The sequence below is a fragment of the Salvelinus sp. IW2-2015 genome, linkage group LG8 (assembly GCF_002910315.2).
Source record: "Salvelinus sp. IW2-2015 linkage group LG8, ASM291031v2, whole genome shotgun sequence".
NCBI lineage: Eukaryota > Metazoa > Chordata > Actinopteri > Salmoniformes > Salmonidae > Salvelinus > Salvelinus sp. IW2-2015.
This window is the reverse complement of record NC_036848.1, coordinates 29,703,395-29,726,781: the sequence shown is the minus strand read 5'-3', so window position 1 is coordinate 29,726,781 and position 23,387 is coordinate 29,703,395. Positions and strand designations below refer to the sequence as shown.

At 42.7% G+C, this 23,387-nt stretch overlaps 1 protein-coding gene across 1 annotated transcript in view; it reads right to left on the bottom strand.

Annotated features, from left to right (window-relative positions):
* Window positions 1-22,277, bottom strand: part of LOC111967022 (ras-related protein Rab-26) — an 83,584-nt gene extending 61,307 nt beyond the window's left edge. The window contains exons 1-2 of the mRNA XM_023991927.2: window positions 21,823-22,277; window positions 16,769-16,879 (exon numbers count right to left, since the gene is read on the bottom strand). Coding sequence (XP_023847695.1) covers window positions 16,769-16,879; window positions 21,823-22,008 — 297 coding nt within the window. The 5' untranslated portion in view covers window positions 22,009-22,277. The remainder of the gene's footprint in view (window positions 1-16,768; window positions 16,880-21,822) is intronic.
* Window positions 22,278-23,387: the final 1,110 nt, after the last annotated feature.

The following is a 23,387-nucleotide window of genomic DNA, read 5'->3' as shown; positions in this document are numbered from 1 at the left end:
AGTCTATGGACAAGGTATGACAGCAATCCATGCTTTGGTTTAATTTCCCTGGCACTGTTTTCACATGCTAACGTTTTAGCATTTGTGGCACAAAACCCATTTCAGTCATGGCATCGATATTACAATTTTTCTCATAATTCTCTATAAGTGTATTTGTTGAGCTTTTACAATCAATTTTAGATACTTCCTGAAGATTTGGACATGATGCGGGAAAAATGTAAGTATTGGTCCCATGACTTTGTGGGTTTGTGGCACAAACGTTTTTTGGACTAGAGGTGGTTATTGATGCCTGTGAATTGATCATTACACACACACACATACATACATACAACATCAAAGCACTGGCATAAACTACCAAACCCTCAACACAGTGCCAGGTGGGTTCTAATTAATATTCATCGTGAGGCTCTTCATACACATCCAGCTACATAGAGCCAGCTGTCAATCAAATTCCATACACACTCCCGACCAACACTCCTATGAATATGTACGAACCCCCGAGGAGTACCTTTCGCCAGAACTCCTCACCAATTGAATACTTACAGATTTGGATGATGTGAGGTATAGATGAATACCAGCATTTCCACTGTAGCATAATCAGTGTTATTCTGTGAGTTGGGTGGACTTCAGAAGGACAAGAAATGTAGCTAAAGTGTGAACGTTTGTTCACTCAACAAACTTTGCTCACAGTGAGCTGAATGTATAAAAATGTGTTGAGTCGAATTACGAAATACAGCAACGCTGTATGCTGGTCCAGTTATATACCCAAATGTTGAGCAAACTCACAATCCTATTGCAGGTGGTTGGGAAAAGGGAAATGGGTTACCTAGTCATTTGCACAACTGAATACATTCAACCGAAATGTGTCTTCCACATTTAACCCAACCCCTCTGAATCAGAGAGGTGCGGGGGGCTGCCTTAATCGACTACATCACTGCCCTGGCAGCCCAAAAATAATTACACATCAATTTGCAAGCCAGCATAATGTGACTTGCAGGCTTGATGTGGCCTGTAAACCAGGAGTTTCAGACCACTGTGTTAGGGTGCAACTAGGCCCTCAAATAAAGGCCTTATGATATACAGTACAGTATGTAATGTACTTTCATAAAGAGTGTTTTGTGCAAACTCATTCTCCTATTGCAGCTGGTCGCCTTAGATAAAGAAAAATACCGGGTGTGCATAGGAGAACAACAGATATGAAACCATAGAAATAGAATCACTAGAATGGACATCCCTATTCAAGTCAATGGGTCTGTGATGGGTGGACGGCAGACAATATTTAGTGTAACCACGAGGGTGCAGTTAAATTGCTGTGATCTAAGGTGCTTTTCCAATTCGAAGTATTATTTTTCCATGGAAGCAACCCCCATGCTGTGAGGTTCAAGTAAAACTCTAATGTTCTGACACTGAAATTACAACACTGTAAAACTCTATTATAGGGTGCAGTCATTTGCATGAATCACCTAGATTGCCTTCAAGCAGGCATTAGCCAGACATAATTAAATAACGAACACTTTGGGTAATTACCACTGGCCAGACAGGGCTGATTGTATTAGCACTCAATGTTGCTGAGCTGGGAGAGAAAATGAAGTCGTAGAAGATTGAGAACACTCCTGACATCTCATCTACAGTATACACACAAACACTATTTGTATCCTATAAAGTTTAATCCACCATGCAGCAACTGCACAGTATATCTATCTGAAATCTCTCCTATGCATCCTGCACCTCTATGGACACGGTCCATAAGCCCTGAGCCCAGTAAAGACCCGACTTATCCTGGCTTTGTCTCCCTCTGTGCCTCTCTTCTTCCTCTAAAAGGTTCTTATTCCTCTTCTTCTTCGCTCGCTTCACACTGGTCTGACCGCCCCTTTTATCTGTGACGCTCCATCTGTCTCTTCTGTCTTTTAATCTGCTCCTGCCCTTTCTCTCTTTCTTTCTATTGGAATGGATGTGAGGGAGAGGAGAGGAGAGGAGAGAAGGAATGGATGTGAGGGAGAGGAGAGAAGGAATGGATGTGAGGGAGAGGAGAGAAGGAGAGGAGAAAGGAATGGAGTGAGGGAAGAGAGAAGGAGAGAAGAGAAGGAGAGGAGGGAATGAGAGGAGAGAAGGAATGGAGAGGAGAGAAGGAGAGGAGGAAATGAGAGGAGAGAAGGAATGGATGTGAGGGAGTACTACAAATGTGCAGACACAATTACACACATTTGAAAAATGCAACATGTTCTACCTGCATCCATGCCATCACAAGATTACCATCCATAATCACAAGAAGATAGACAGCCCATAATAACCATTGTCCAGTACAAAACCTTGAAAATATTACTACAACATTACAGTGTTCCGCCACCGATCAATAGCTCCCCCCTGTCTCCAGGCACCAATATATACTGTAATAGATGGGCCCCTCCAGAGCAGAAAATCCTTTCCCTCATTCTTCCTCTTCACCTGCTTCATGCATTAATCAGAAAGGGGCCTAAGGCCGAACCTCACAGGATTATAATAAAACCAGGAAGTGACAAAAGTCAGAGGTTAAATGTCAGTGGGGCTGTGCTGGGGTGACCTCTGAGGTCACCATGGGGATGATAGTGGTCACTGGCTGAGTGATTATATGCAGACCTATTACTGTTTATGACCAAGAAGGGTCACTGTCCCTTTGGACCTTCATCAAAATGAAAGAGATTGGAAGAACTGGTCTCTCTTGCCGAATAGATTTTATATCAATGAGACCACCTGTATAAATAAAGGACACATAAAAGAAAAGGTGAAAGTGATGGGGGAGAATGCACATATTGAAGGGAGAGAGAAAAAGGCATCGGAATATTAAAACGTAATAACATGGTGGTTTAGTTACCAGATTAACCATTTCAATGACTTTACAGTCCATCATCCAGATTGTATTTATTTATTTTATTTTATTTAACCTTTATTTAACTAGACAAGTCAGTTAAAAAAACAAATTCTTATTTACAATGATGGCCTACCAAAACAGATATCACTACAGTTATAGTAACACAAGAGACAGCTCCATCCAAGCTGTTAACAGTTAGAAATGTAATTCCAGATTAGGAAACACAGAAGAGACTCATCTGTCCTGTAGGCTATTCAACTTGCTGGATTTTGGTGTCAATTACCACTAACATTGATTGATGTGACTTGTACCATGGTATTAGTCTAGTCTGAGACCGAATCGCTGATTTTCAGTGAGAAATTCTCCACAGTGAACCTTTCGGTTGAATGTATTCAGTTTTCCAAAGTAGATCAGAAGTGTTGTGTGTGTGTGTGTGTGTGTGTGTGTGTGTGTGTGTGTGTGTGTGTGTGTGTGTGTGTGTGTGTGTGTGTGTGTGTGTGTGTGAACCTTACGTGTGCTGTAGTAGATCCGTGACACTTGCTCTACTCAATTTCCTCGTGTGAAGTTGGCAGGTAAGATTTGTTAGGCGATCGATGAACGCAGAGAAAAAGATGCAGCGACCCCTCTCTCTCCCCTCCTCCAAGGCACGATTAATCATCCATGATCACGTTACAATATCAACCAATCATCACAGGCCACGGCAGCCTGAGCTGTCCTCGTCATTTCGACCAGATGTTCAGACCGATTTAGCAACTCTTGGACAATTCTTACACCTTCTTCCTCCATGTAGTTCGTACACCTGTCTGAGGCAGCCAGTCCCTACCCCTGAGTCCTCTTTATTGGTAATAAAGGCCTAATGAAGTCTCATGTGCATTCACAGTGGGCCGTGTCCGAATATCCATACCAGCGTACTACATACTTAAACATGCATACTATGTTCTCAGCATCGTTACATACTATTTAGCACGTACTGTTTGGTAAATAGTAGGTGGGGCGGAGCCGAGTGCAGGTGGATTTTTCCACATTCAACAGACATGCATCACATCAACCAGCCTGATAATAGCTCATTTCCAATTCGATTAATTTCTCTAAACTCTGAATAGGATAGGAATGGAGTTATAGGACTACTCAGGCTGGTTATAGGCAGACTATGACATTGGACCTATACCGTAGAAGACCATATAGCCCATCTATCCTATTTAAAAAGGACAAACAGATCATTTGGTTCCATTTCAACATAGTTATTAGTGTAACCAAAGTGCTGTGACATATATACATTTTAGAAAATTGCCTAGTACACACACCAAAACTTTTCAAATATTCAAATCAAAATGCTATTGAACAGAAAAACGTGGACCGTCGGTTGCGCAACAAATTCAGAACCGCTGGACAGCAACATAATAAACTAAAGCACTGATCATTGGGAACGAGATAAGATTGACGGCTAAGGCTTGATCCATAAATTAAATCAAGAAATAGGTAGCCTAGCCTACAAAAATAAAAATAAATCCATATCTTCATATCAAAAGGCCTGATTAACATGACATCAATAACGCAGCCACATCCTGAGTCCCCGGGACAGACACATTCAGAAATCAAAAGATGGCTTAGTGTTTGGCTTCAAAGCTCTGACGAAGGCCAAGAGAACAAGAAACACTTTTCAATGAGTAAACAGAAATCCACTTTGGGTAAAAATAAATGTAAAAAACTTCCCAAATAAGTAGCCTTGTTTTGTTTGGATACTTGAAGAGAACTAGGGCCTATCCCTCACATCCCACCTCTTCCAATGCATTGTGGGAAAGTGCGCATCGAATTCTACTAGATGAAGAACAAAAATGAGTATAACATCCTGGCATTTAAAGCATACTAGATTTGAGAAAATGCACATACTATAAAACATTCTATTTTCGCATACTCAAATGGCCTACTATTTAAGACACAAGTATGGATATTCGGACACGGCCAGTGTTTAGCCTCAGCTTATCATATCACCTGACTCTACAAACAGAGATGGGATATGGAGGGGGTTCATAAACAAAGTGTCCTGTCAGATAAGAGGGGAGTGTGTGTGTATCTGTGTAACTGGGGGCGAGACAAACAGACAGGCTCAGTACGTTGTTGTTTTTAGTGCGTATGGCAACCTGCTGGTGTGCAAACCCTCCTAGCGGCATCCTCAGGTGGCAAGGCGGCTTGTTTGAGACCGTTGAATGTGTGACACATCGGGGGCAGGAGGTGGCAAACATACACACGCTGTATGACTTCAGGGCAACAACATGGGGGTATAGAAATGCCACTTCTCCCGGAAGTGTCAGGGACCTGATGCCAGGCTGTGCCAGGCAGGCTGTGTCTGAGTCAACATTTTCATGTGGGGAGGAGGACTTGACACACTCTTAACTGTTATGTTGCCTCACCCACACACTAGGCTGATCACTTTGAGTCACTGGGACTCACTTACTGACTCACTCACTCACTCACTTGTTGACGCCAATTATGACAAGTATATAAACTTCTAAAACAAGTTTTGGCAACAAAATGGGTAAATCAAACTTCTTAAACATGTCCTTCCTCCTCCGGTTCAACCATCCTCTGCCGGGGACATTGTACTCCCAGAGACACATCACCTGCCTTATGGCGAGAAGTGGCCTGTGACCTGACATGTGCTTTTCGAAAGCTTTCCTTTGAACAGAGCATTGTGCCAGGTGGCGATGTCTTCCTACCGTGCCAACCTGCATACTAACCACCCCACAAAGACCCCGACCGGAGCATTCCTGGACCCTAGGGAGGGGCGACGCACCTCACCCCATAGATCTAAGCTTTAAACGCCAGGCTTCTCATCCAGATGTCTCCCCGAAACTATTATCCCCTTAGGATGGCTCGTCCTGCCGAACAGAGATTGGTAAGGCTTAAAATGACAGCCCTCTTGCAGTCTGGTATTTACCTGGTATTTTAAGAGATTTGGACTGGAATTGGATTCGACGATCGTTATCTCTCCCTTGCTCTGACAGCTGCTGCACCGAAACATAAGCTGCAAGCATCTTGGGGGAAACACGAGGAAAAGAAAAGGCTTCTTATGCAGGCGAATGTAGCTCCAATCATAGATAACAATTGACATCTCACCACACAGAAGGACCAGCCAGCTAGCCAAGCAACAAAGTGTAGTACACATATGAATGGATTCTATTTCTATGGTGGTACACCTCACGTGCATACAGTACATAACAGCTAGGACAAGTAGAGCCGTTGTCAAGGTAACGCAGCCCTAACAACAGTCTCTGCGGCTTCAGGTGTGTGTGTGTCATCACAGCCCATTGAGTCACCTCTCCCAGGCCTGTCCTATAGTCCTAAATAACAGGGTTTGTTAAACTATTCCTTTATATAATTAACTTAGTATCACCTGTAATGTACAGGCAAAGTGGTTCTGTAGCAGGGTTTCCCAAACTCGCTTCTGGGTGTGCTACAGGAATACATTAGCACACCCCAAAACAGGAGCAGAGCAGATCAGAAGAATAATAAATATGGAAAGGGGGGAAGTTGAATAGTAATGAATGCTTATGCAAACATAGTGAAACCTTGGTCTTGATAATCTTCAAGTTCTGGCGTTTTCCCTATTGTGATCTGAGAATGTGTTTTACTCACACATCTCAGGCTTCCAAAGCTTCCCCACATGTGGGGAACTCACCTATTTTTATGTGAAATGAACATTGACAAACCCTCAGTGTGTAGAAAATGAGTAGCCTTGAGAATAGTTTGAGAATGCATAATCAAGTCGAGTCTGTAGCTATGTGTCTGCAATTATACTGTTTGCAGCACTCAACTCTCTCAAAAGAGTTGGCAAGACAACACACACAGATCTGAGACCAGGCTACGCAACAATGCATCTGCAGAATGAACAGTCCGTCCGTCTTCACACTGAGGTGACTCAGACAGACAGACAGACAGACAGACAGACAGACAGACAGACAGACAGACAGACAGACAGACAGACAGACAGACAGACAGACAGACAGACAGACAGACAGACAGACAGACAGACAGACAGACAGACAGACAGACAGACAGACAGACAGACAGACAGACAGACAGACAGACAGACAGACAGACAGACAGACAGACAGACAGACAGACAGACAGACAGACAGACAGACAGACAGACAGACAGACAGACAGACAGACAGACAGACAGCAGACAGACAGACAGACAGACAGAACAGACAGACAGACAGACAGACAGACAGACAGACAGACAGACAGACAGACAGACAACGAAGGACGCAGCGCAGAGACAGACAGACAGACAGACAGACAGACAGACAGACAGACAGACAGACAGACAGACAGACAGACAGACAGACAGACAGACAGACAGACAGAGTTACTGCCGTAGCAGAGGTGTAATAAAGATAAGGCTGACTATAAGCCCTGCTGCTCGGACGGTCGCTCCTGTGTTCCTGGATCTTTAACTGTGTACTTTCTGTTTGTCTGGCCGATAAGAGAAAAGGCCACACTGGTTTGGCGTTAGCATTAACACAAGGCTAAGCTTGACACATGCTGCACCACCAGGGAAGGAACAATTCAATACTGTGTCAAGAGAAAAGGGCATATGCAACATGAACTAGGGACATTTGGTCTCATGTTAGATTCAAAGGGAGATATTGACCAAGCAAGAACCAAGCAAAAACCAAAGTGACAAGGACAACTGCACTGAGTGTACAAAACATTAGGAACATCTACTCTTTCCATGACAAAGACTGACCAGGTGAATCCAGGTGAAAGTTATGATTCCTTATTCGTGTCACTTGTTAAATCCACTTCAATCAGTGTAGATGAAGGAGAGGAGACAGGTTAAAGAATACCTTTTAAGCCTTGAGAAAATTGAGACATTGATTGTGTATGTGTACCAGTCAGGGGATGAATGGGCAAGACAAAATATGTATGTGCCTTTGAACGGTTTATGCTAGTAGGTGCCAGGTCACCAGTTTGAGTGCGTCAAGAACGTCAACGCTGTTGGGTGTTTCACGCTCAACAGTTTCCTGTGTGTATAAAGAATGGTCCACCACCCAAAGGTCATCCAGCCAACTTGACACAACTGTGGGAAGCATCGGCGTCAACATGGGTGTAATGTGTAGGATATGTAGGAGACGTCTCCGATTGTCCGACGCCAATCTATGTTTGACAAAACCTGTTTGATCAGGATGAACTAGTAAAATGAACTTTGGGTAAAATGTTTTCAAGACGTTTGGCTAGAACCATGTCACTGTTAATGAGGTAGAGAGGCCAATGACTTGAACAGAGAATTGGGTCTTTTCCTTTCTTATGTAACAGAGAAATCGAACTCCCGTGGGATGTCATCCCATCCAGGGGATTTACCTCGGTTCATATCTTCCAATGCATCATCATGCAGTTCATTGAGCGTTATAGGTTATAGGTCATCTGTGCATCCTAGGAGGAGAGTGACAGTAGATTCAAGCCCTCAAAAAGGGTCTCATGCTGCCTGAGGTATTTTCATTGTAATGTTTAAATTGTAAATTGATTGATGGTGAATCACTCAGGAGAACACCGTCGTCAGAACGAATGGAAACAATGTCAGCAAGACTATCATTATTGCGCAATTTACTAGCTAAGAGGAAGCTAGGCCTATGACCGTCCTGACAATCAGTTTGTCGGACTCTATGAATTAAAAATTCCGCTCTTAATCAGAGTAAGGAATTGAACTCAGATTTGATTATTAATAATTCTCTCTCCTTCTCGGCAGAGGAACTGTTCTGCTGTTGACGAGTTAGTGAGGATAAAGTGGACTCAAGTTAGCGTCATTTTTGTTGTTGTTGATGCTATTGCTATTGTATTGTTTCCTGTGGTGATTTTAGCATGCAAATCTTGGTGGGGCAAACCACCCACAAATGTGGGGGATGTATGCCAGCAAAGCCACAACAAAACATTAATTGCACTATAACGGTGACAAACGGTGCCCAAAAACTGTTAGGGCCTACATAAAGCTGTCCCAACAGCAGTGTCCCAACAGCAGTCCCAACAGCTTACCACTGCTACACCTGGCTATCAACGGAACCTTGTCTGGCAGCGAAACAGTTCATTCTACCGGTCAAAAGTTTTAGAAAACCTACTCATTCAAGGGTTTTTCTTTATTTTATTTCATCATAGCGCTTGATGGTTTTTGCGACTGCACCTGAAAAAACTTTCAAAGTTCTTGAAATTGTCTGTATTACCTGACCTTCATGTCTTAAAGTAATGATGGATTGTCATTTGACTTTGCTTATTTGAGCTGTTCTTGCCATAATATGGACTTGGTCTATTACCAAATAGGGCTGTATACCACCCATACCACCTCATACCTCTCTTCTGTATACCACCCCTACCTTGTCACAACACAACTGATTGGCTCAAACGCATTAAGAAGGAAAGATATTCCACAAATGAACTTTTAAGAAAGCACACCTGTTAATTAAAATGCATTCCAGGTGTTTACCTCATGAAGCTGAAGTCTTGCTGACAGGACATGTTTGAGGAACTGTTATGGCCTCAATAAAAGTCACATTTTTCCTTAAAAAAACCTCTCCATGTATCATTCCAACCTCCAGGCTAGGAGAGTTTAATGTTAAAACCATGAATAAATCATGAAATGCATCTTTGAATAAATCTTTCTGTTCTACGGTATCATTAGGAGTGTGATTTCGTATTTATTGAGACTGCGATGATTCAACAGCACCCTGTTCTTCAGAGAAAAGAACAAAATTTAAAATGAGCAATTTCTTTTCAATCCTTTTCCCAAGTTAAGAGCTTGGTCTAATTGTGCACACATCACCTCAGATTGCCACATTGCAATTACCCATGTCCCTGTGTGGTCACTGGTCAGTGAGTCCTGTCACGCTACACAACACATGGAAGAGGTGTTGTGGCTCCCCTGGCCTCCTCGCTGGCCGCACCGCTCCTTTAATGATTAGCTGGTGTACTGCTGCGAGTTACTAGCACTAGAGGAGAGAGAGAGAGAGAGAGAGAGAGAGAGAGAGAGAGAGAGAGAGAGAGAGAGAGAGAGAGAGAGACATTGGCCTCTCTCTCCCTCTCTACCTCCTAATATAGTACATTGTTTTCCCTTTTAGCCCTTTGTCAAATCATTTTACTACCAATCTTTCATTATCTCACCCTCTTTCTCCCATTCCCTCTCTCTTCACTCGCTAACATACTGTTTGAAACGCATTTCAGCCCCCAACACAAACACACATCGATCTCTCCCTCTCCCTCTCCATCCCTCAGAAGAGAAGGAAGGAAACTGAATGGTAAACTCCAGTTTAATAGCTCCCACACATGAGCAAGCACACTCCTGAGACATACCGACGACGACTGATGTGAAAAATAAACCCAGGACTCCCTCTGCCAATGAAGGGAAAGATAAATCAAATCAACCAGCCGCCCATGCCGCCTTCCTCATATCCTAATGGCATCAGTGTGCTCGCTGCGCAAACACAGAATAAATATAGTGTATGAGTGTTATCATGGGCATCCGCACTTGAAACTGTCTGTGAGTCATTCACTTTACTCATTATGTTTCATCAAGAAGTCAAACAAATGAAGGAGGAAGAGGAGGAGAGAAAGTTAAACAGATATATTGAGGAGAATAGCATGAGATTGAGTGTTTTTGCTCTCTCTGACACTGTGTGTGTATCATTTGCAGTGGTGTAAAGTACTTAAGTAAAGAGACTTAGTTGTTTTTTGGGGGTATCTGTACTTTACTATTTATCTTTTTTGACTACTTTTACTTTTACTTCACTACATTCCTAAAGAAAATAATGTACTTTTTACTCCATACATTTTCCCTGACACCCAAAGGTTCTCATTACATTTTGACAGGAAAATGGTCCAATTCACACGCTTGTCAAGAGAACATCCCTGGTCATCCCTACTGACTCTGATCTGGCGGACCCAGTAAACCAAAATGCTTTGTTTATAAATTAGTGTCTGTGTTGGAGTGTGCCCCTGGCTATCCGCAATTAAAATGAAAACAAGAAAATAGTGCCGTCTGGTTTGCTTAATATAAGGAATTTTAAATTATTTTTACTTTTACTTTTGTATACTTAAGTATATTTTTGCAATTACATTTACTTTTGATACGAAAGTATATTTAAAAACAAATACTTTTAGACTTTTACTCAAGTAGTATTTTACTGGGTGACTTTCACTTTGACTCATTTTCTACTATCTTTACTTTTACTCAAGTAGTATTTTACTGGGTGACTTTCACTTTGAGTCATTTTCTACTATCTTTACTTTTACTCAAGTATGATATTTGAGTACTTTTTCCACCACTGCTCCTTTGTGCTTCTGTCTCACTTTGACCTCTTTTCCACTTGTAATAAGTACCAAACTGAACTGAACTGTCCGGGCTTTAAACAGGTTCTGTTCCGTGCTGCTTCTGTACGAGTTGGCTTTAGTATGGTAGGATGTCTATACTGAACAAAAATATAAACGCAACATGTAAAGTGTTGGTCCCATGTTTCATGAGCTGAAATTAAAGGTTGCGGATATTTTCCATACGCACAGAAAGCTAATTTCTCTCCAGTTTTGTGCACAAATTTGTTTACATCCCTGTTAGTGAGCATTTCTCCTTTGCCAAGATAATTGATCCACCCGACAGGTGTGGCATATCAAGAAGCTGATTATGTTCATTACACAGGTGGACCTTGTGCTGGGGACAATAAAAGGCCACTCTAAAATGTGCCGTTTTGTCACACAACTCAATGCCACAGATGTCTCAAGTTTTGAGGGAGTGGGCAATTGGCATGCTGACTGCAGGAATGTCCACCAGAGCTGTTGAATGTTAATTTCTCGACCATAAGCCTCCAATATTGTTTTAGAGAATTTGGCAGTACGTCCAACCGGCCTCTCAACCTCAGACCATGCCAGTCCAGGACATCCACATCCGGCTTCTACACCTGCGGAATCATCTGAGACCAAAGACCCGGACAGCTGATGAAACTGTTGGTTTGCACAACCAAAGAATTTATGCACAAACTGTCAGCAACCGTCTCATGGAAGCTCATCTGCGTGCTTGTCATCCCATATCAGGGTCTTGACCTGACTGTAGTTCGACGTCGTAATTGACTTCAGTGGGCAAATGCTCATCTTTGATGGCCACTGGCACGCTGGAGAAGTGTGTTCTTCATGGATGAATCCCGGTTTCAACAGTACCAGGCAGATGACAGACAGCGTGTATGGCGTCGTGTGGGCGAGTGGTTTGCTGATGTTAACATTGTGAACAGAGTGCCCCATGGTGTCGGTGGGGTTATGGTATGAACAGGCATAAGCTACGGACCAAGAAACACAATTACATTTTATCGATGGCAATTTGAATGCACAGCGATACCGTGACGAGATCCTGAGGCCCATTGTTGTGCCATTCACCTCATGTTTCAGCATGATAATACACAGCCCGATGTCGCAAGGATCTTTACACAATTCCTGAAAGCTGAAAGTGTACCAGTTCTTCCATGGCCGGCATACTCACCAGAAATGTCACCCATTGAGCATGTTTGGGATGCTCTGGATCGACGTGTATGGCAGCGTGTTCCAGTTCCCACCAATATCCAGCAACTTTGCATAGCCATTGAAGAAGAGTGGGACAACATTCCACAGGCCACAATCAACAGCATGATCAACTGTACGCGAAGGAGATGTGTCACGCTGCATGAGGCAAATGGTGGTCACACCAGACACTGACTGGTTTTCTGAGCCACGCCCCTACCTTTTTTTTAAGGTATCTGTGACCAACAGATATATATCTATATTCCCAGTCATGTGAAATCCATTGATTAGGGCTTCATGAATTTATTTCAATTGACTGATTTCCTTGTAGTAAGTGTAATTTAGTCAAATCTTTGAAATGGTTGCTTTTTGTGTTTATATTTTTGTTCAGTGTAGTTTCAGCAAAATGGGAAAACATACAAACCCCAGGGGTGGAACTGGAGATACAGTTTGGATAGGAAAGGGTATTGGTGTCCATAAGCAATGGTCACCAGGGCCGTAACCAGGTTTTGAATTTTAGTGAGGTCCGTAAGGGGTAAGTCTCTCTCCCTCAGGACATTTTTTGAAAGTTGAAGCTCATTTACTGCATTTCTATTCAATTACAAACATTTAAAATGCTATTTGGAGAACAGAAAAGACAAGCAAAGATTACTCCAGCCATTATCACCTTGGCTGCTGTCGGTTCCTTCATCTCAGTCGATCTACAAACACATAGCTTATTAGCTATACAATTGTAATGTTATACCCCTGAAAGGGGGGAAATATGAGAAATTATTCACACTGATACGTAGCATCAGCTGTTCAGTCAGTTGTAATGATGAATTGCATAAAATCCTCAACTCTTTATATAGTTATCTCTTTTCTCAAATTACATAGTGTTCAAATTTGAATTCCTAGGCATTACTAATCAAGCTCTGCACAAACAGACATCAATGGAGCACACAGATGATCGTATTATCAAATTCACATGAATTATTACAATATTACTAACGATTCTGTATTATATCAATGGTGCAGTGGTAAAAAAAAGGTGGCTAATGGGTAAACTAGAAACTCCATTGGGTGATCGAGATAAGACGAACAACCACCGATATAAAACGAAAAAGTATGATATTTCTTAAAACGGTTTGCATTTTGATTGCATTTTAATGTAGGCCTATTGGGAAGATAGACCATGTGGAGATGTTCATATTGAAACATATCTTTTTTTTTTTTAAGTTCCTAACTTGTTTCATAAGATTAGTAGTACAGATTTTGGGGCCCCGACCCCATGTTTGGGAACCACTGTATTAACCTCTCTCTTTGCTTGCTTCCTCTCTATCTCTCTGTCTCCTATGCTTCACCACTGAGCGCCACATAACTGTCTGTCTGGGTAGCCTAGTCTCTGTAAAGCAAAGTTATTATGAGAATTTAGTAGTCTAGTTTTAGCTCCTCCTGAGGTAGACTACATGGCTAGGCCCCTTATTTCTCAATGTGGGGTGCCGTCCTCAAACAATCGCATGGCATGTTTTTGCTGTAATAGCTACTGTAAATTGGACAATGCAGTTAGATTAACAAGAATTTAAGCTTTCAGCTGATATAAGACACTTATATGTACCTAAATGCTTAATATCCATCATTTTTATGATTATTTATTTGAATCGCGCTCCCTCCGCTTGCGGGATGCCTATCCCTATTAACGTTAGCTTCTTACTTCATCCTTCTAGCTGGCTAAGTAATACTAACCAGAGCCCTTCAAGGTTACTGCTATAGAAGTCTCTGGCTGCAGCTAGCCACCTGACTGACTGATATATCTATAAGCGACTATTTACCAATTGTGCACTCATTCTTCGAGAGTCGTTTTTGTTTGTGTGGTCGCGGGGCAGTTTTAAATTTGCCTTTTGTCCGGGCATCTCGCAAACACACTGCCAGCATCGTCTCTAGTTGCCTACTTTGAGTCGACTCCGAGCTGGGGTAGTTTGTGTCACGTGCCGTGAGAGAGCGGAGTTTGCTGTTTGAGAGAGTGGTGAATGTGCTGCTAAAAATCCTGAGGACGCAGGTGAACATAACGAACAAACCACTGTTCATAATTCCACTCATTCGCAAAGAGGCAGGTGCGATTGGAGCTCTGTCAGATCAAGAATATAAGCATTCTGATCTTTGATCAACGCTGGGAGCAATATTTAGATGGTGACCCATCATTTTGTTTCTTTATCGTGTACAAAATCTATATATGTTTTATTTTTTTATTAAAACATTACCGAGGTCTGGATCTCGGTGTCCTCATACGTAGTTACAGCCCCAAGTGGTCATCATGGAAGAAAAAAAAACATCTTAGGAGGGAAAATGTATTAAATGAAAGATAAATGATTTGAATAAACAAATGTATATGCAGTAGTAAACCCTCCGAGTAGACAACATGAGCTTGAGAGCCTTTATGCAGAAAGGATTAATGGTATTACACTGCTCAAAAAAATAAAGGGAACACTTAAACAACACAATGTAACTCCAAGTCAATCACACTTCTGTGAAATCAAACTGTCCAATTAGGAAGCAACACTGATTGACAATAAATTTCACATGCTGTTGTGCAAATGGAATAGACAAAAGGTGGAAATTATAGGCAATTAGCAAGACACCCCCAAAAAAGGAGTGATTCTGCAGGTGGTGACCACAGACCACTCTCATCCTATGGCTTCCTGGCTGATGTTTGGTCACTTTTGAATGCTGGCGGTGCTCTCACTCAGTGGTAGCTGAGACGAGTCTACAACCCACACAAGTGGCTCAGGGTAGTGCAGTTCATCCAGGATGCACATCAATGCGAGCTGTGGCAAGAAGGTTTGCTTGTCTGTCAGCTTAGTGTCCAGAGCATGGAGCGCTACCAGGAGACAGGCCAGTACATCAGGAGACGTGGAGGAGGCCGTAGGAGGGCAACAACCAGCAGCAGGACCGCTACCTCCGCCTTTGTGCAAGGAGGAGCAACTACCAAGCCCTGCAAAATGACCTCCAGCAGCCGCCAAAAATGTGCATGTGTCTGCCTCAAAACGGTCAGAAACAGACTCCATGAGGGTGGTATGAGGGCCCGACGTCCACTGGGGGTTGTGCTTACAGCCCAGCACCGTGCAGACGTTTGGCATTTGCCAGAGAACACCAGAATTGGCAAATTCGCCACTGGCCGCCCTTGCTCTTCACACGATGAAAGCAGGTTCACACTGAGCACATGAGCACATGTGACAGACGTGACAGAGTCTGGAGACGCCGTGTGAGAACGTTCTGCTGCCTGCAACACCTCCAGCATGACCGTTTGGCGGTGGGTCAGTCATGTGTGGGTGGCATTCTTTGTGGGCCGCACACCCTCCATGTGCTCGCCAGAGGTAGCCTGACTGCCATTAGGTACCGAGATGAGATCCTCAGACCCCTTGTGAGACCATATGCTGACACATGCACATTTGTGGCCTGCTGGAGGTCATTTTGCAGGGCTCTGGCAGTGCACCTCCTTGCACAAAGGCGAGGTAGCGGTACTGCTGCTGGGTTGTTGCCCTCCTACGGCCTCCTCCACGTCTCCTGATGTACTGGCCTGTCTCCTGGTAGCGCCTCCATGCTCTGGACACTACGCTGACAGACACAGCAAACCTTTTTGCCACAGCTCGCATTGATGTGCCATCCTGGAGAACTGCACTACCTGAGCCACTTGTGTGGGTTGTAGACTCCGTCTCATGCTACCACTAGAGTGAGAGCACCGCCAGCATTCAAAAGTGACCAAAACATCAGCCAGGAAGCATAGGAAAGGAGCAAGTACAATATTTTAGTATCATTTTTTTCTTTTGAGGAACCCCTAACCCCGTTATCAGAACTTGACTAACATCTTCTTCCCAGTGGACATGCTTGGCATCCACATTCTAGAAATAATGAAGGATCATGTAAAGGCCAACTTTGATTTGAATCTAGCCAAAATTGACGAAATACTATTGCCGTGGAAAAGTAAAACTGTGTCTTCATATGGCAGAGTGACAATGATTAACACCTTCATTGTCTCTCAGTTGATCGATCACTTCCATCTTTAAGCAGTTTCAAGCCAAGATATTTTAGTTTAAATGGAATGGTAAACCAGAAAAGGTCAAAAGGAAATATATCTATAATACATATGACAATGGAGGGCTGAACTTAAAGAATATTGAAGCCTTGAATCAATATCTGAAATTCTATTGGATCTCGTGAAATCTTAAAAAGGCTAACCCACTTTTCAATTCCAAAATATCCTTTTATACATTTGAAGTCTTTGCACTTTACTTGGTTCCTGCAGGATTTCTTAATAGACATATCCGGATTCTTCAAATAATCAATCATGTGTATGTGTGGTGTGGTGTGTGCGTGTGTGCGTGTGCGAGTGTGAGTGTGGTGTCTACTCACCCTGAAGTCAATCCCCACAGTAGAAATAAAGCTACCGGCCAGGAAAGCTCCATCCTTGAAGCGAACCAACAGGCAAGTCTTCCCTACACCTGAGTCTCCCACCAGCATCACCTGTAGAGAGACACAAATTACTTAATTTTATGTTCTCATGGTCCCTTGGAAGATTATCCACATTGTCGGGCTTATACACAGCCTATACACCCAGAGTGAGAGAGAGAGAGAGAGAGCGAGAGAGCGCGTGAGCGAGAGAGAGAGATACAGAGAGACGGACAGAGACAGAGACAGAGACAACGAGAGAGACAGAAACAGACAGGGAGAGACAAAGAGACAAAGAGAAAAAGAGAAAGACAGACCGAAAAACCGGCAGATACATCTCCATCTGCTGAGCACCTCCATCTCCTCTGAATCCCAATGGTATTGTGCTATGTAGTGAAGGTCAATGATCACCACACCATGTAGCTCTACTACACACAGTGAGGTGATTTGTCTAAGTCCGGGTAATTAGTCTGTGTCTGTCTGAGAAATCACCTAACCTGCCTCCAGATCTCCATCTCTGACACGAATCACTGTCTACCTCAGACTTCTTTCCCTCTTAGTGTGGCAAACTCACTCTATTAAACTGTAAGTCAAGGCCAGGGGAGACCAGAATAGGTGGATCAACGATAAAAGGGAGACTCAGAGGGGTGTGTGTGTGTGTGTGTGATTGTGTGTGTAGTGTGTGTGTGTGTGTGTGTGTGATGTGTGTGTGTGTGTGTGGTGTGTGTGTGGTGTGTGTGTGTGTGTGTGTGTGTGTGTTGTGTGTGTGTGTGTGTGTGTGTCGTGTGTGTGTGTGGGTGTGTGCTGTGATGTGTGTTGTGTGTGTGTTGTGTGTTTGTGTTGATTGTGTGTGTGCTGTGTGTGTGTGGCGTGTTGTGTGCGGTGCATGCGTGCCTGCCTGCCTGCCTGCTTGTTTGCATATGCGTGGGAAGTGTAGCTCAGACTGTGCTCAAATAGCTCGGAGGGACAAATGAATTCACATCTTCAAAAACACAGGAGTTCAGTTCACATAAAAATACACAGCTACAGAGTAAACAAGCTGGCATCTAAGCGAAGCACTCACTCTCACATCAAAGAGAAAGACTATGGTAGCGATCTGGGAAAGAGGTGGAAAGAACAGGGGGCACCGGAACTGAAGAGGGGGCATGGGGCAAAACTAGGCTAATTTTCCAGTGTTCTCAAGTTGGTCATTGTAGTATCGCAGTATCGCAGGGCAGTTTAGCTGTGGAGGCTATAGAACTTAACTTGAGAATGGATTTTAGAGTAAGTTTAGGTTTAAGCAATAAGGCCTGAGGAGGTGTGGTATATGGCCAACATACCACGGCTAAGGGCTGTTCTTATGCACAACGCAACGTGGTGTGCCTGTACACAGCCCTTAGCCATGGTATAATGGTCATATACCACAAATCCCAGAGCTACCTTATTGCAATTAAAAACTGGTTACCAACGTAATTAGAGCAGTAAAAATAATATATCAGACCGTATACCCATGGCATACTGATATATCATGGCTGTCAGCCAATTGGCATTCATTGCTCGAACCACCCAGTTTATAATAAGAAATAAAGGTATAAAGGTTTGACCTGGATATGCACACTAGATCCTATGCATCGTTGGAAATGACACTTTTCCACATACACCCCCCCCCCCCCACACACACACACACACACACACACACACACACAACCAGATGGCATGATACAACTAGGCAACACTCGCATTCAGCTACTACAGTAATCTGAATGTATAAATGATTGATGACTCGTACACACTTTCCGATGCCAGGCTCAGAATCCCTTTTGTACTGTACTGTGGTGTGGTGCCCTGCGTAGCATGTCAGTGTTTGTTCTTGTCCCATTGTGCATGTTTGAGTGCTGCTTTGGCAGTGGCACACGCTTGTCTCCCATATCCTTGTTGACACAGCTGTGGCCCAGGAGTTGACAATACAGTCGGTAATGTCGGTTCATTATGCAGTGTAATGTAACCAAACATCCATAACAATCATTAGGCAAATGTCATGTGCCTTGGTTCTAAAATGTCTTGATTTACTTTAACCTTTTGATGATATTGATGCTGGTCAGAATGTTTGCTTTTATATTCAGATAACACCAAAACAACCTTATATACAGTTGAAGTCAGAAGTTTACACACACTTAGGTTGGAGTCATTAAAACTAATTTTTCAACCACTCCACAGATTTCTTGTTAACAAACTATAGTTTTGGCAAGTCAGTTGGGACATCTAATTCATGCACGACACAAGTAATGTTTCCAACAATCGTTTACAGACAGATTATTTCACTTATAATTCACTGTATCACAATTCCAGTGGGTCAGAAGTTTACATACACTAAGTTGACTGTGCCTTTAAACAGCTTGGAAAATTACATAAAATGATGTCATGGCCTTAGAAGCTTCTGATAGGCTAATTGACATCATTTGAGTCAATTGGAGGTGTACCTATGGATGTATTTCAAGGCCTAACTTCAAACTCAGTGCCCCTTTGCTTGACATCATGGGAAAATCAAAAGAAATCAGCCAAGACCTCAGAAAATAATTATAGGCCTCCACAAGTCTGGTTCATTCTTATGAGAAATTTCCAAACGCCTGAAGGTACCACATTCATCTGTACAAACAATAGATACTTTTGTACCTGTTTCCTCCAGCATATATCCACAGTAAAACGAGTCCTATATCGACATAACCTGAAAGGCCGCTCAGCAAGGAAGAAGCCACTGCTCCAAAACCGCCATAAAAAAAGCCAGACTACGGTTTGCAACTACACATGGGGCCAAAAATCTGGTCTGATGAAACAAAAATTAAACTGTTTGGCCATAATGACCATCGTTATGTTTGGAGGAAAAAGGGGAAGGCTTGCAAGCCGAAGAACACCATCCCAACCGTGAAGCACGGGGGTGGCAGCATCATGTTGTGGGGGTGCTTTGCTGCAGGGGGGTCTGGTGCACTTCACAAAATATATGGCATCATGAGAAATGAAAATTATGTGGATATATTGAAGCAACATCTCAAGACATCAGTCAGGAAGTTAAAGGTTGGTCGCAAATGGGTCTTCCAAATGAACAATGACCACAAGCATACTTCCAAACTTGTGGCATAATGGCTTAAGGACAACAAAGTCAAGGTATTGGAGTGGCCATCACAAAGCCCTGACCTCAATGCTATAGAAAATGTGTGGGCAGAAAGGAAAAAGCGTGTGCGAGCAAGGAGGCCTACAAACCTGACTCAGTTACACCAGCTCTGTCAGGAGGAATGGGCCAAAATTCACCCAACTTATTGTGAGAAGCTTGTTGAAGGCTACCCGAAATGTTTGACCCAAGTTAAACCATTTAAAGGCAATGTTACCAAATACTAATTGAGTGTATGTAAACTTCTGACCCACTGGGAATGTGATGAAAGAAATAAAAGCTGAAATAAATCATTCTCTCAACTATTATTCTGACATTTCACATTCTTCAAATAAAGTGGTGATCCTAACGGACCTAAGAGAGGGAATTTTTACTAGGATTAAATGTCAGGAATTGTGAAAAACTGAGTTTAAATGTATTTGGCTAACATGTATGTAGGCGGCAGGTAGCCTAGTGGTTAGAGCATTGGGCCAGTAACTGAAAGGTTGCTAGTTCGAATCCCCGAGCTGACAAGGTAAAAATCTGTTGTTCTGCCCCTGAACTAGGTAGTTAACCCACTGTTTGTAGGCTGTCATTGTAAATAAGAATTTGTTCATAACTGACTTGGGGTAGTTAAATTAAAAAATGTAAACTTCTGACTTCAACTGTAGCAGTTTTCTCCAAAAAGTAAGATTTTTGTCCCCATGTGCAGTTGCAAACCGTAGTCTGGCTTTTTTATGGCGGTTTTGGAGCAGTGGCTTCTTCCTTGCTGAGCGGCCTTTCAGGTTATGTCGATATAGGACTCGTTTTACTGTGGATATAGATACTTTTGTACCTGTTTCCTCCAGCATCTTCACATGGTTGCTGTTGTTCTGGGATTGATTTGCACTTTTCGCACCAAAGTACGTTCATCTCTAGGAGACAGAACGCGTCTCCTTCCTGAGTGGTATGACGGCTGTGTGGTCAAATGGTGTTTATACTTGCGTATTATTGTTTGTACAGATGAACGTGGTACCTTCAGGTGTTTGGAAATTGCTCCCAAGGATGAACCAGACTTGTGGAGGTCTACAATTTTTTACTACAAAGAAATACATCCACAGGTACACCTCCAATTGACTCAAATGATGTCAATTAGCCTATCAGAAGCTTCTAAAGCCATAACATCATTTTATGGAATTTTACAAGCTGTTTAAAGGCACAGTCAACTTAGTGTATGTAAACTTCTGACCCACTGGAATTGTGATACAGTGAATTATAAGTGAAATAATCTGTCTGTAAACAATTGTTGGAAACATTACTTGTGTCATGCACAAAGTAGATGTCCTAACCCAACCTAACCGACTTGCCAAATCGATAGTTTGTTATCAAGAAATCTGTGGAGTGGTTGAAAAACAAGTTTTAATTAATGACTCCAACCTAAGTGTATGTAAACTTCCGAATTCAACGCTATGAAGACAATCGACGATGCCGCGCTTTTATATATGTTTTGGAGCATGCATCAGAATGGAACCCCAAATTACATCATGCCACTTTTTGACTGTGTTGTTGTGTTTAAGTTTCTTTCATTACATTTTTTACAAGCTGGTTTGTGGGATGTTAAAACGAAATATTTGCTATCAAAGATTTAGGGCTGAAACACCAGCCGGTCAATGATGGAAATAATAAAATAAAATAATGAAATAAATGTATCTCATGTGTCTTTCATAGTTAAAGGCCTAGCTATCTACACTGGACAGAACCAAATGTCGCTTAGGGACGCCAAAAGGCTCGAGTCCCACTGTCTGTCACTATACCCTGAGGGGCACATCAACATTGAAGTAGCCTATTTGAGTGACTGATATGGCCAACTGGAGATTGGAGAATATTGACAATATGTGTGTGTAAAAAGTCTTACCTTAAAAGTGATATCATAAAACTCCCTACTGTTGCTGAGTGAGGGGCGGCTCGGATAGACCAATCCGTTGGATGGAGCCCCGGCTCCGATCCCTTTACCACTTTTCCCGCTGTCTTTGCTCTTGTTCGGGGATGCAGTCGGGCTTTTGGAGGTCCCCTTGCCTTTCACTGTCTTTTTCCTGGACATGTTTCACTTTTAACGGAATTCCCGCCTGTTGTATATAATTATTTGTGCAATAACTAGACTATAAATATGGTGTTCACTGATCTGATAATATCCTTTGTTCTTTTGAATAATCTATGATATGAAAAAAAATACGTTTCACCGGTGCGTAAAAATCATGACTGTAGACATATCCGCGTCGTTTTAAGTGCACATGCAAGTGTATAGCTTTCCTTGTCCGCTGAGCGCAATTACCATTGGTGAATACATCTCCTGCCAGTTCAAACTGTTTATGCAGTAATCTAAACAGATTTGACAGCTCTCTCTCTCTCGCTCGCTCGCTCTCTCTACCCTCCCCTATATGGCGCACGGTTCACACCAATAACGGAAGGCAAGCACAATATGGTGTTTAGTGCGCGCATCTTGCAGAGCAGGGTAGCATCGCTACTACTGGTGAGAGCGTTTGTGCGTTTAAGGTACAGCGGGTTGTGTTTGTGGTGTACAGTAGTCAGTGATGCAAAAAGTATTCACATATGCAAAAATCCACATGTTTGGTGACCACAAACACTGAGTATATCAAACATTGGGAATACCTTCCGAATATTGAGTTGCACCCCACCATTTTGCCCTCAGAACAGCCTCAATTCGTCTGGGCATGTGGCATCTACAACTACAAGGTGTTCAAAGCGTTCCACAGGGATGCTGGCCCATGTTTACTCCAATGCTTCCCACAGTTGTGTCACGTTGGCTGGATGTTTGGGGTGTTGGACCATTCTCGACCACACATTGGGTAACTGTTGAGCGTGGAAAACACCCAGCAGTGTTGCAGTTCTTGACACAAACTAGGGCGCCTGGCACTTACCTTGTTCAAAGGCACTTGAGTATTTTGTTTTGTCCATTCACCCTCTCAGTGGCACACATACACAATCAATTGTCTCAAGGCTTTAAAATCCTTCTTTAACCTGTCTCCTCCCGTTCATCTACACTGATTGAAATGGATTTAACAAGTGACATCAATAAGGGATCATAGCTTTCACCTGGATTCACTTAGTCAGTCTATGTCATGGCAAGTGCAGGTGTGTTGTATACTAAGTGTATATCTACATCTTCTATAGACAGTTATGTAAAGGTGAAGAAAAACTGGATGGTTGCATTTCCCAGCCAGTTGCCTACTTGAACTCACACTTTACTGTGTCAGACTAGTTGAAATGAAGTAGTTTAATCGCACACAACCCACGCCACTTACAGTAAAGTCAAACATGATTCACTGGGTCCCCTTTATTTCAAGTGGACATTACATTTAGAGTATAATGTTCTGTCCTTACCGTTTATTTCTAGTGATGAATATCAAGTACTTTATATAACCGCAAGTGGCCTATCCACCTCATGAGTGATTCACAGAG